The following is a 13,969-nucleotide window of genomic DNA, read 5'->3' as shown; positions in this document are numbered from 1 at the left end:
TTCAAAGAGCTGACATAATCCTTGGAAAAGAGAGTCTGCTTTAGCCACCGTTAACTCCAATTATGATAAATGTTCTACCACAATTTCACCCTGCTCCTTGAAGAAGTTGACTAGAACAGTCAATACCTTTTTATGGTTCACACTCATTGATTCATCAATTACACTACATGAAAGAACTTCATGCAACTGATAACTTTATATTAGACTGAAAGGGTCTCTTTTTTTTGTGCCATTGAGTACATTTTTTTTCCATGATCTACATGTCTAATATCGTTCATGTCTCTCTATTCTCCCACAGATACTTTGTCACCCATTTATTTCTGGAAAAAAACTTTTCCGTGGTATCCTTTGTCTTGAAAGGAGGGGTATAAAATGTGAATAAAAAACAATAACAATTGATATTAAAATTGTCTTGGCATCATCCACACATACTTTGCTTTCACTTTGGCAATTTTGGCACATCCCAAGATCTCATTTCTTAGGGAAGACCCTCCTTGTGAAACCAAGGGCTGGTGCTGTCATTGCTTTCGAGGGATTTCCATTCTCATTGACTTTGTCATATTCTATTTATTAATGTTCTATCTTTTATATAACGTTTGCAAGAATAAATTTGCAAATTATCAATTTTCATGTGTATAATACAAGATTTAATAAACAATCTTATTTATAATCTGCTTTTTGTTTATTTATTTAACATTTCATGAGGGTAAAAACATGGTTGACTTACAATTTATCTTCTCCATGGCCCTTGTGAGGCTCGTTAAAAACTTTGGGTCAAACGCTACCAAGATTTAAAGATGCATATAAAGTGAATTTTTGCCACAAAAGCCAACCAAATGCCAGCATATAGTTTCAAGTAGTTTAACTAAGAGAATTACCAGAAGGCATTGTTTAATTTTACCTGAAAATGTCTGAATGGATTTTTTTGCTAGCATTCGATGCTGTATGTCAATGAGGCAGAAAAGTAGGTCACTAAAATTTAAAGAAACAAGCAGTCTAAAGCTCTTTTACGGCTGATTGAGTGATCTTTTCAGTTTATCCCTTCACATGTCAAATTTATTTGAGTCGTATAAGAAATTAGTAGAAGTGGTCTTTAAGATCCCATTTCCATAGATTTTAGATCGTTCTATCCCTGTGGGGAGTCTCACTAGATTACTGTCAGCTTAGCCAGCTTAAGCGTCTGTCCCACCTACTAAAAGCTGTAAGGGGGTAATTAACTATGGTGCACGCTCGGCTGACTTCAATTTAGCGTGAACCCCTATGGAGTTAGGTCAATCTAAATCTTAATCTCTGGATTGATCTAAATCTCTGGGAATACACCTTAAGTGTTACTGGGAATCCACGCTCAACCGATACTCAGTTCGTATGTAACTTTAAATGATCACAATTATAATGAAACCACATTCACATGGGGTTGGTAATTTGTTCTTAAATCTTTCTTCTATCAAAATAACGAGATCAAAATAACAAAAAACATTCTTGGTTTGTACAACTTGATATTTTTTTTTTTATTTTACAGTAAAAAAAAATTATTATCCTCTACAGTATTTGACAATAATATATCTGACTGGATGCAAATTCCTTTTTTTTCTTCTCATTTTAAATGCAAGTGGCTTAATGTTACAGTAAAAAAAACATTAGGGCACCAATGATGACTACTTTCAGACTCAAGCTTTACATGATGATCAAGATGGAGATGACATCTTTCATACGATTTCTTTAAATGCTACAATGAATATATTCACATCGTGTACATGGTAAGCAAATTTTACAACATAAACCATTTAAAACATCCTCAAATTGACATGGGATTAATGAAAAACCTGACTTTCTAATCGTCAAAATTAAACCATTGGGCCACTGCTGTACGTTCCCATATATGTACTTTATAAAATATAAAAGAGCTTCCAGACAAAATACCACACTTGAGACATGACTTGACAGACTTAGGAGTCTTGGGTGGAAAGTCTGCTTGTGTCAATACCTGGATAAAGTTTTATCCTCCTATCATGTAGTCCCAACTCCTAAAAGAAACAAAAAAATCATTTATAAAATGAAAGTATAAACAAAGAGGCCCATAATTAAAGTCACATTTCATAATTATAAGCAACAAGCAGTAATTACATGTATATGGTTCAGAGAGCACAGACCTGTGGCAAGCCTTGGCAGTTCAATTCTCATTATTTGTTTATCAATTAATGAACCACCAACATAATCTTATTCATCTTTAGTTTGCCCATTTCTGATCTATCCTGAATCTTTAATCAAACTTTTTTGAGTTTGGCTAACTAAAAAACCATGTGTAACCAGAGTTTAAAATATCTTCTTTCATTCACACAATACACATTACTTGACATTTAAAAACCGACCTTTTCCATCACACGCCACTATTTTTACTTTATCCACTTTGACTACTTCAGTGACCTCTCTAAAGTCAACATCATTGAGTACAAAGGTCCATACATTATCACAGAATCTGTATGTGTTCAAATGTCCCTGAAAGATAAAGAGATTTTTACCATGACACTAGTAACTGCACTCTCCTCTAATAAAAGTGACTTTATTATTAGACTAAAAGCTTACTTAAACTACTGGAGTGAGCAAAGAAATTCTTTTCTAAGTGTTATTTAACATTTTTCTAATGCTACTTTGATATTTGTTTTGCTAAACATTGCAAAGAAAAACTTAAATTGTTATTTGATGTACCATTACTGCATATTCTAGAGAAGTGAAATACATATTCATTGTCTTTTAACTTACACATGTAATATTGAAATATGCCATTATGATGTCAATATTTGGTCTTGACTCATAAATGTAATAATATTGAGATACACTCTTGGCTTGTAATGTCAAGTGAACTAAAATGGGTATCACTATTCAAACTTTTACCTTGAAAGTCAGTTTGCTCTTTACCCTTGTGGCCAGTGCATTATTGATAGCCTTGTCAAACTGTAATAAGACCTTCAGTGCAAGTTGTGGTGTAATTTGGCCACACTGAAAATGAAATAAAACACTCGTCATAACTAAACAACATTGGAGGCAAGTACTACACTTAAGAAACTGTAAAGCTACATGTAGACGCTACACTGTAGGCAACAGACATTTACATAAATATGTAAATAAATGACAGGGTTATGTAGATATATAAAGATGTCTCGGTCCCCCAAACTGAACAACTAGTATACCTATGTAGCAGTACAGGGGTGTACATAACATGTACAACGCATTTACAGGAAAGGTGAGGTTTGATAACTGACATCCTTAACTGATGATGGAAAAATGAAACTTTATTGAAAGGTACAAAATAAACATGAAAACTAGAAATTTTACCTGTATCAGCTCATCTAAACTTTCTTGCAAAGTATTACCCAGTGTTGTATTTCGGTAAAGTTGGTAACTCATTGTGGGCACCTGCTTCTCTGCCGGAAGTTTCTGAAGTTAAACATTCTTGTGCGCATGTACTAATTAAAAGATCAGTTCCAATATTTATGTTTTATTTGCTTTATATTTATTTTTTATTTTACTGATTTGTATTAATGAGAGTATATCGTTAGTTTGATTGGAAAAATTCAAAAATAAAGCCAGAAATATTTTTCTTTTCGAACAAAAATACGCGTCGAGAGTATAGAACTTCCGGTTTGGACGAAAAGTCGATTTAGGATGAGAAGATGGCAACAGAGAAGAAGGGTCTGGGACAATTTGTTAAAAAACAAGCCAAGTATGGTAGTACAACAAAAACCAAACGTACCAATGAAAAATACATCACACATAAGATTGAACCCGGAGATACGCTTCAAGGGCTTGCTTTGAAGTATGAAATTCCGGTACGTTACCGAGACCATTGATAGTGCACGGTGTAGCGGTCAGTTGACAAGTTGTCACATGACGTTTTTCATGAACTTTTATATGTTATATGTAATTGTTTAGGATTGATTTTGGTGTCGGATCAAGAAACTAGGATTAGAAAGTGGAAGCTACACACTTTGTCACGAATTGAAGCCGAATAAAAAGTTCATTTATAGTCTAAATTTGCACTGACATTGAATAATTTTTTACTGTTAACAGGAACTATATGTAATATGATATCAGTTTATAACATATAAGGGGTACCTCATTCAGCTATGCAGAAATTTCTTACTTTTAACAGGAACTGTACATAACATGATATCAATATATTATATTTAAGAGATACCGCGTTATAAATCTGTCCTTTTATCACTAGAGTAATACTAATCATTTTGGCACATCATTGTTTTTTTGAGACTGTGGATCGTGCTTGAATAATTACTCTGTGCATAACATAAAAAAGCAGTGGCATTATTTGTTATTTGTATATATGAAATGTACGCTGAATATGTTCCAAGTTGGTTATTTTAGTTTTAATTCTTTAGAAAATTGGGGAAATGATGCCAGATCATGAGTAATTTTCTTTTGTAAATGATGAAAACATGTTAAGTTTTTAGATTGTGAAAAAAAATCTTATTTTAATTTCATGGAGAAAATTTACTAATAATAAATAAACTATTTTTAACATTTTATATTGAAAGGTCAGACTTTATTTTCAAATGTAAGGTACTTGTGTCTCTCACCCCCTTTCCTCTCCATCCCTCCCCTGCCCTACACATGCACGCACACACACACAAACAGTCTTTTATATTGAGTTATTTCAAATAGTTCATTTTTTTTCCATTTCAGATGCAGGATCTTAAACGTGCTAATAAAATGTGGACTAATGACAGTTTGTTTTTGAGGGAAACTTTACTTATTCCTGTGACTTCATCTAGTCCAGAAGGCATCAGTGGGGAACCAGCTACTCTGCTGACTACTAACAGAAATAGTCCTAATGGGGACATTGATGGCAAAACTGAAAACTCTCACACAGCAAACAGTGATATTGAAGCTTCCAGTATTACAGCTCAGGATTTTTTGAGCAGATTTGATACTACACTTGCTCAGCTTAAAACTAATGTACAAAAATTAGAGGACAGAAAAAGGTAATTGCCTTTATTATGCTGAAAAAATTCAGTGAAGCAACCCACACCTGGAATTATTGAATACGTCTTTTTTTTTTTTACATCTCAGCTTTTTCAAATAAGATATTTAATGTAAATATTGCCAGGTATTTTAAGTGCTAAAAACAATATCCTAAACAAATTTTCTCAATTGAAGTAATAAGACTCTTCAAAAATGATATGTCAAGGACAAGGTGCAGGTTTGTATATCAAGTATGCATTTTTTAACACTGGAATGCAATCTGACAGATGTCCATGATTATTTGCAATGTCCATATTATAAAGTACTGTTCTCATTGAACTATCTACTAGTATATATTGATGTATATTCAAGAATACTTTGTGTAAATATGCTAGATGATATTGTCAGAACATGTTTGATTAATTTTAGCTGTTTGTGCCAGTGTTTCTTAACCTACATATATCACCAAAACAGTTCAGATTTACTAAATGAAAATTTAACAGTAACTCTCCTATCTTTATCCTCTTGTGGTGGTGACCTTGTCTCTCTTAACTGTCTGTTGCAGTCCTGAACTAGAACAGTTCCAACGTGACTTTACTAAGGATGGGCCAACAGCTAGGTATTAACAACCCCCTCTCCTACCCCCCCCCAACCCCCCCCCCCCCCAGTTTTACCCTATATCAGTAAATTTTGACATGCCAAAACGAAATTAGGAGTTCACATTTTGCATTTTTTATTAGCATTATCATTTATTGATAAGCACAGAATATAATTGATATGTATGTCTGCAGAGTCATTGTGATACTGATTTCAACATTATCAAGAGCACTGTTGTTCACAACTTATATTTTTACACTGGTGGATTTGATTTGCAAGAGTTCAAACCACCTGGTACAGTGTTCACATAGACTGCAAAAGTTTATACACGTAGCTCTGTGTAAATGAAGCCCACTATGTCCAGAATCTGAGACTCAGTGTGATATCCATGTATCTGGTAATTGGATGTTGCAACTTGTTCAATCTTGTGTTAAGTGGTCCTGGTTTAAACAGAGCTTATTTTGAAATTGCAACCCAAAAGTTGATGTCAATTTCTAATGCACAAACTTATTCAAAATTACCACCATACAAGTATGATGTGAACCAGGATCAAGCAAAATTTATTGCTAGTGTCATCAGGCACATTTATTTTACCAAGCCATTCTATCCCTAGGGCAATGTGGGTGGGCCTAACTTCCTCCAGATGATAATCTATTTCAGTTTATCTGATCTATCCCTGGTATCTGTTGTTTCTCTAAAATACTAACCTGCTATTGATACAATTAACCATCTGTCCAAAGCAACAGATCCTGTAGTGTTCACTACATGGGATTTATAGCGCAACTGCCATATTCTGCCCTGACCCCACCCATCATTTTAGCACCTGCTTATTTTGTTTCAGGGGCCCACTTTCCAGCATTTAGGAATATGATTTCAATCACTCACAGGTAGATTTCACACACGTTTAATTGTTTGATTCTAACATGCATGATCATTTCATTTTGAGGGAAATGGGAATTCTGTTAATGTTTGATTCGACTTAGATTTGACACCCAAGTTTCAGTCTTCAAAAAAAGCATGAATGATTCATAAAAGAAAGTGAAATTTCTTGATAAGGTTAAGTAGGTTACTTGCCATATGATTATATCTTTATTTTACAATAAAATATACTAGACTTCCAAATGTGCAGTATCTGTAAAGATAATGTCTCCCCCAGGGGGACATCTGCTGGTCACTTATGCTACAGCTGACTGATGATGTAATACACCACTGACAGTGACTTTTGAACACATTCAGAACAAGAGGGCATTCATGTCAGATGAACCATGGATCAAATATGGTGGACCCAACATTAAAGAAGGGCCAACTAATCCGCTGATGGTCTCCCGGCTTCACACGTGCCATTCTTGCAGGGATCTAGTAATTAAACCTTGGAGCTGTGATTTAATCTGTTTAATGGTGTGTGCGAAGGCAGGGAGACCATCAGCCGATTAGTCATCTCTTCTTTCATGTAGGGTCCGTCATATTTGATCCGCGGAAATCTTGTTGGATAATCTCCTAATAGGCACTGAATAGATTACCTGCAGGGATCAGTGGTAGGCTTTCAAGTGGTTCAGCCATATTTGAGCCAGGGATCTGTTAGTTAATGGATAAACTTTGGTTGTGAATATGGTCTATGACTGCTGTCTTTACACCAGTATGCCTGAACCTCATTTCTATTTGGAAAATGTTTCTATCCTCTTAAAAGATGGGTTTAAATTTTGAACGAAGGAAGCCATGTGTATAGGGGTCAAGCACCCCACTTTTAAAAAGTGATGAAGGGGGGGGTAAGCCTCAACCTGGGCTCTGGCATAGATGAATCTCGTGTGTCAGTTAAGCCCTCTGTCAGTAAACACATAAATTACCAGCAGAAGTCTTTGTGAGGAGTATGCTATGTCATTTTTGTAAATATTACACTTTGCTAGTCCAGGAGTACATGTAGATTTTATGTTAGAAATATGGAATTTCTTGACATATCATGATTTGTTTAATTTTTGATGATTTTTTTCAGTATGTTCAAGGACATAACGAGTCATTGTTAAACATTTTGGGAACTGAAGTCCATAGTTTGGGTTTCCTAATAGTAGAATAGAAGATGAAAATTCTGAATAACTACGAGGGGGTGTTTTCTCCAAGTGATAGATATTGATTTTCTCGAGCTGTTGTATTTGAAAATGATTCACCGGTACATTTCATTTTTAAATCACTGCAGAATGCACATCTTATCATAACCTGTTTCCCATATATCAGCAGGTTTGCTATTGTCACCCATTTGTCAGAAATCTGATAAAATATGGCTGGCATTTCACTGGCACGTGCTTGCTTGTCATATCCTGATGACATGTTTGCCTCCAGCCACATCTGTGCTAATAACAAAGAGTTTAAGGGACCATTCCCACAGATATTTAGATTGATCTATCTCCCTGGGGAGTCTCACTAAATTGCTATCACACTAACCGGTTTAAACGTCTGTCACGCCTAGTAAAACTGTTAGGGGGTAAATATCTTTACCCCTAGCTGATTCGGTAGGCGTGACAGACATTTAAACCTCTTGAGCTGATAGCAATTTAGCGTGAACCCCCAGGGAGTTAGGTCAATCCAGATGGAACGATCTAAGTATGGGAACCCAGTCTAAGATGCTTTTGATATAAATGATTTTTTACATAGATGATTTACATAAATTAAGATATTTATTCAAGCAACTGTCATTTTAAAGTGATCTTTTTTATTTACCAAAATATTTTGCACCTCAAAAAATTATGAGGGACTGACCGTTAATTGTTGGCTGGTTGGCTCAGTTACTATTAAGTAATCCTTTCATATTGGCTTAATATAAACTTGTAGAGATTTGTCATGAAAAAAAAAAATTACAGGAGTATTCATAATTTACTGTGTTATTTCTGTTTACAACAGTTGACACCTGTGACAAAATATTGTTGTTGATTGGCATGTGAGCACTCATTTTACATTGATTTGTTGAACAGAAATTGTCCTAATCTAACTATATTATTTCGATAATTTGATTATAAGTAGGTCAGTTTAGTAAAACATTCAAACTTTTCTACTATGTTCAACTGATGTGAGAAAGATGCATTTGCTTGGATTGAAATGACAAGAGAGGTTCAACTATTGCATTGAGAAGAGGCATTGAAGTTTGTCTGTCTGCTCTATCACAATTATTGTGATATTAAGCTCATGTTGGCAAGGATGTAATTTAAGACAGGTTTAAGCAGACCTGATGAATAGGCAACATAATTCCTTACAGTGAAATTTAGATATTTATAATTATTGTTTATTTACACATGTTCTTATAACTATTGTTTTACCTGCATATAGCATAGCATGCAGTCTTAAAGATTCCGAAATTTACAGTAGATTTAAAGTAAAATTCTCTGTTCAGATTTTGATTTCTGCTAGGGGATTTTTATGTTGTAGCCTTCAAGCTAATTAGGAGTAGCATTTGCTACCTTTTCAGAGTTGAAGTGTCACTTGTCAAGTGAACAGTCGTCCTTATTTATCACAAAGCCACTGGAAATAGATATAATGACACATTAAAGAGCACAGAGCCAGACTTGTTCTGTCACGTATGATTTCCTAGACATTGTGTATATTTTTTCTCTTAATGAGTAGTGCTTTTCACATTGTGAAAAAAAAAGTCTGAATTCAAGCCATTATAGAGAGACATTGACAATTTTGATGATTGATTGATCTAAAAGGATTTTTTTCAATTTATTAAGTGATTTTATGTAATTTCATGGAGATTTTGAAACTTAAGTTGGTTGTGGAAAATATATCATCTTATCAGCTATATATAACTGAAAAGGTATCAAAACATGAAGTCAAATTTTGTTTGCAGCATGCTGTTTATATGCCTTCTTCGACAGACCAATTTATTTTAGTGAATGTTTTTTATAGGCGGATATAATGCCCTTTAAATGTTGAAAAGGTCAGAATGAGATGCTAAGGTTATGACTTTCTTCAAATCAGAAATATCTGTGTTCCCTTTGAAATGTGGTTTTCGGCCTGAAGGTCAGGTTTTCTTTGCTTAAATTAAATGAAGCTGTCCAATAAGATTCATGTGTGTCATTTCTAATTAATTGAAACTTTTAAGACAACCAGATTATGTGCTTTGTATTAGAATATATTAGGTTAAAAAAACCTTAATAGAACTATAAATGATTTTGCTGGATTACTGCATTCTGTAACATAATAATTTTATTAATAATTTTTGTCTCAATTTGATAATTGATATAATTAATACTGGGAAATATTGGGAGGAAATCTGATTTTACGTCAGGTGCTCTATTAAATTAATTGATATAGCTCAAGAGAAAGAGAGAGCAAAGACATTATTTAGTGTATTGTTATGAAAATATGCAATCATCCCATGGAACTAATTTGATTAAATTAAATCAAAGAAAATTGATAAACCATGCTGCTTTTTGAATAAGAAAAATTCAAATTAAATCGGAATTTGCGTCATGTGAACCTCCATAGTTCGCTTGAAACAGTGACAACCAGTGTGACATTAAAATAATAACAATTCTCATGCATCTGCACAAATACAGACTTAATTGACTTTAGACTAGGTGAAGCCTATAATAGTACAAAAACTCCGCAAAGTTGTTAATTTCCATTCCAATTTCTCATGGGCATAGCTATCTTCTTTACACAGATGCCCCATTGTATTCCCCTCTGTCTGTCAAAAGCCTTTTCATTTCTTTTCTTTGGCAAGATAGTATAAACTGAATGTCCATCCAGAGTAACTGTATTTCAAACTATATATCAGATTTATTTATATCATCAGTTGACCAGATTGTTTCAACAGGAAATTACACTGTCTGAGTCTAAGATGCAAGCATGTTTGTCTGCCCTAAAATGACAGTAACGAGGTTTTCTATTGTTTGGTAAACAAAGCCTTGTCTGGACAGATTAAAATCACATTTGTTGATGTAACACATGATATGTGGCAGTTGTACATGGTGTGGGTGTTTATAATACTTGGATGTGTGAGCAAAACCATTGAGGTGATGTTTTAACACCTATTTGGTGTGTGAGTGAAGTACCTGATTTGTGGGTGTTTGCCATTCATGTAAAGGGGAAATATGTGTGTGCAATAAATGATATGTGGGTGTTACCAGAAATATGTGGTAGCAATAACCATGTGTAGGTGTAACATTGGATACGTGATAACAGTCTGCGTCTGAAACGTCTAATCTTACTGGCCATTCACAGTTTAAGGACATAAAGCCTAAGAATCTACTAGTACTGACCTAAAGTAGAAAAAGTGGCCAGTAACTGAGCAAATTTTCAATATTGTATGTGCCCAGCTTCAATTTTACTAGCATTTGGCATGGAACCAGTGTTCAAGTGGCAGTTTAATGATAGTTACACTTTGTTTATAGATGTGAAGCATGTGTGGGTGGAGCAGTTGATTTGGGCTGAAAGTAAAACACCTGGTTTGAAGGATGGAAATCATGAATTCATGGTGTAACACATTTACTATATTTATCCTATTGTTGTCAACTGCAGTAACCCCATTTTGGTTAAAATGGTTCTTGTATGGGGATAATTTATTCAGGTATATTATACTACATGCAAAATCAGAACAATACCATGATGGACAGTGGCTAACATAGTTGAAGTTTTCTGCTTGTGTGGTTGCTTTTCCTTGAGACAGAGTGCAAGGGTATTTTTGTTTGCCAGACTAATTAGGAGGAGCAGTTGCTGCCTTCTGAGAGTTGTAGTGTCATTTGTCAAGTGAACAGTTTTTTATCATGCAACCAGTTGAAAACATTATATATATTAGGTACTTAGCTTTATTTGAAGCAACAAGTTTTAAAACTAATACAGCATTATTTAGTTGAGGGATTCCATAAAGTCCTTTACAGTTTAAAAGCCTAAAAACAGTAGATAAGAGGGTTCATGGACTAATTCATTTATATAATTCATAAAGATTTTGGCAAATTGACATGAACGAACTTTAAAATCAGTTTGCTTTTATTCATTAATGTTTTTTGAGATTTAAAGTAAACTAGGGTAAATGCTAAACTGCCTTGTTCAATGTATGTATGTAATGAAAAGTCACACAATATCTCTAATCTGAACATAATAGCAATAGGGTGCCCGAGAATGGTTGTAATAAAACAAGTTTAATACCATATTTGTTCTAAAATATAATTTTGGCAGTGATATTGCTGGGATTTTATATAGGGTAACCTTTTTTGACAGGATATTATATAGGTTCTACACTTAACCATGACAAAGAGAGTTAAGTAAATAGCTCTCACCTTTGTAGGTTGGTCTAAGGTCTATAGTCACATTAACACGGGAACATCTAATGTAGAATAACAGGCTGAGTAATGAGTGAAAGCACCCTGGATTCTTGCAAAAAAGGCAGTTTCTGTTCAGGGTGCAATATGATAAAAATGCAACAATGACTTGTAAAATTAGATGACAATAAAAATATTTTAATTTTCCAGCATGTTTGAAGATGAAACCAACCCCCTATCTCATTTACCACAAAGAAGAACAAAGATGGGTTCCAGGCAGCGACCTCCAAGTTTAGAATCGGATCCCATGGCTGTTCCAGAGACTGTTGTAACAAGGCCTAGAGCTAGAACAAAACAGCTGGAAAATTCTTCTGAACTATTTGAAAAGAAACAAGATGAATTCTTTGAATTGTAATGATGATGGCAGGAGATAAAGTTGACATCAAGCCCATTTCCCACAACCCTCTAAAATGTTTAGAAGACAGTTTCTTTTTGAAATACAAGATAATTTTGTGTAATATAAAAAACACTGATGAGATCCCAGTTCTGAATTTGATTGGAAATTTTATCAGCTCAGCATGATAAAAGATATTCAGTTAATTAAAGAGAATTGGCAATTTTGAGGGCAACAGCCCATCTTTCCTTTAAATTAGATTGGTCCTTAACAAAAGGAATAGCTACATGAGCTGTGAATTGGTGTTAAGTTTATCAGTAAAGCAATATCCAATCTACCTTTAATAGGATTGGAACAGATCAGCAGTACAAATGATTATTGTCAGTTGGTATTGCTAACAAGTAATATGCTTGGCTTCCATATTCTTGTACCTTGAACATTGATTATTATTGATTTGGTACTGATTCACACAATATTGGTGCTGTTTAATGCTTAGCCACATTTCTGTATTCAGCCTTCATTGCATTTTACAATTATGATGATTATTCTGTTTAACGGTTTGGTGGATGTACTGTAGAAGGTTGAAGATGGAGTTAAATTTTGATAGCATTCCCAGTGGGTTTCTTAATTATCTCTTGGTTTTCACAGTTGATTTCAACATTAAGCGTTTTATTGCGTTCAAGGTCTCTTGGGATGCATTCACTTTAAATATTGCATCAGGATCATCACCAACAAAAATTTTGCTCTGATATTTTGTAATATTTATTCTACAGGATGATGTCTGTCTTTAATGAAATATACAACATACCAATTCACAATCAGGAATGAGTCAAAGGTCAACCTTTTTTCCTGTCGAGTGCTGCTGCAGATAACCTCTTTCACTGGGCATTTTGTACAAGGTTGTGGCTAAGACAAAGAGCCGTCAAGGCTCAGTAAGCAAGGGTGCCATGTTGGTGATGTTTTTCAAAATCGTGCGTTATTTATCATGGTAGTTTTTTTGTGAAGTATGAATTATGCGGTAAAACGGTTCAAAAGTAGTTAAATTGATACAGGTGAACTGCACTATCAGCACACCTGTTAATGTGATATTTTGGTTTGCCTGTTATTTATTTTGGAGAGAAATGTAGATAGGCAGAGAAATAAAAATATTACTGTATATCAAAAGAAAAATACTCTGTATTTCAGAAAAGTCAGTATCTGAAAGGTGTTAGAATGTGGATGTAATTTGTGTTATGAAGCATCTGATATTTATTCCAAGCGAACATGTGCAATACAAAAATATTATGAAGATGTAAAAATTAGCATTGAAGAAATAATCACAATAATAAAACCTATATGTATCTTTGTCTGTTGTTCTGATTTTTTTTTTCAAGTCACAGAAAGGTACCTGGTACTTATTCTTTTGATTTTTCCAGACGCCATGGTGGTTGTTTTTAGTTCAAGCAAAAACTAATTATTCAATTCAATTCGATTTATTCCATCAGTTCAATAATTGATGCCGAGATCTAAGCTGACTGTGCTGATTTCTTTAATGTGATCTAATCTGTTGCCCCCTAATGTAAAATTGTTACAGATTTCATTTATTGGCTCAATCTCTCGGATCCTGATAACTGCTTAATGTAGAACCTGCATGCACTCGGATCGTTTCGGACGCAAATAACCCCCAAGTCGTATTTACAGTCAAGCTGAGGCGACTTATGTCGACGGGACCCATCTCGCAGGGCACCTTGGTTCCTATCTACTTCCTTTA

At 34.3% G+C, this 13,969-nt stretch overlaps 2 protein-coding genes across 3 annotated transcripts; one reads left to right on the top strand and one right to left on the bottom strand.

Moving 5' to 3' along the window:
* Positions 1–265: 265 nt before the first annotated feature.
* On the bottom strand, positions 266–3,519 carry LOC106174196 (transcription initiation factor IIA subunit 2). Its single transcript, XM_013555630.2, has 4 exons — positions 3,334–3,519; positions 2,893–2,997; positions 2,370–2,496; positions 266–2,024 (listed from the first exon to the last, which is right to left on the bottom strand). Exons 1-4 carry the CDS (start codon positions 3,403–3,405, stop codon positions 2,008–2,010), a joined length of 321 nt encoding a protein of 106 aa, XP_013411084.1. The 5' UTR covers positions 3,406–3,519; the 3' UTR covers positions 266–2,007.
* A 98-nt stretch (positions 3,520–3,617) lies between these two features.
* LOC106174253 (lysM and putative peptidoglycan-binding domain-containing protein 2) lies at positions 3,618–13,567 on the top strand. 2 transcript variants are annotated; one of them, XM_013555714.2, is made up of 4 exons: positions 3,618–3,827; positions 4,699–4,997; positions 5,543–5,596; positions 12,036–13,567. In XM_013555714.2, the coding sequence occupies exons 1-4, from the start codon at positions 3,672–3,674 to the stop codon at positions 12,238–12,240; spliced, it is 714 nt and encodes a 237-aa protein (XP_013411168.2). In that variant the 5' UTR covers positions 3,618–3,671; the 3' UTR covers positions 12,241–13,567. The 2 variants fall into 2 exon arrangements, with proteins under 2 accessions (XP_013411168.2, XP_013411170.1); XM_013555716.2 differs by lacking the exon at positions 5,543–5,596 and having other exon boundaries at positions 3,619–3,827.
* The last annotated feature ends 402 nt before the right edge of the window (positions 13,568–13,969 follow it).

Source organism: Lingula anatina, chromosome 2 (genome assembly GCF_051362555.1).
Source record: "Lingula anatina isolate TDL-2025a chromosome 2, LinAna3.0, whole genome shotgun sequence".
Taxonomy (NCBI): domain Eukaryota; kingdom Metazoa; phylum Brachiopoda; class Lingulata; order Lingulida; family Lingulidae; genus Lingula; species Lingula anatina.
This window is presented reverse-complemented; position numbering and strand designations above follow the sequence as displayed.

Excerpts from the sequence above, each read along its gene's own strand:
- LOC106174196 (XM_013555630.2), bottom strand. The coding sequence starts at position 3,405 with ATGAGTTACCAACTTTACCGAAATACAACACTGGGTAATACTTTGCAA. Across the intron at positions 2,998-3,333 it reads GTTTAGATGAGCTGATACAG|TGTGGCCAAATTACACCACA; the intron begins GTAAAATTTCTA and ends TTTCATTTTCAG. Across the intron at positions 2,497-2,892 it reads AGAGCAAACTGACTTTCAAG|GGACATTTGAACACATACAG; the intron begins GTAAAAGTTTGA and ends TTTATCTTTCAG.
- LOC106174253 (XM_013555714.2), top strand. The coding sequence starts at position 3,672 with ATGGCAACAGAGAAGAAGGGTCTGGGACAATTTGTTAAAAAACAAGCC. Across the intron at positions 3,828-4,698 it reads CTTTGAAGTATGAAATTCCG|ATGCAGGATCTTAAACGTGC; the intron begins GTACGTTACCGA and ends TTTCCATTTCAG. Across the intron at positions 5,597-12,035 it reads AAGGATGGGCCAACAGCTAG|CATGTTTGAAGATGAAACCA; the intron begins GTATTAACAACC and ends TTAATTTTCCAG.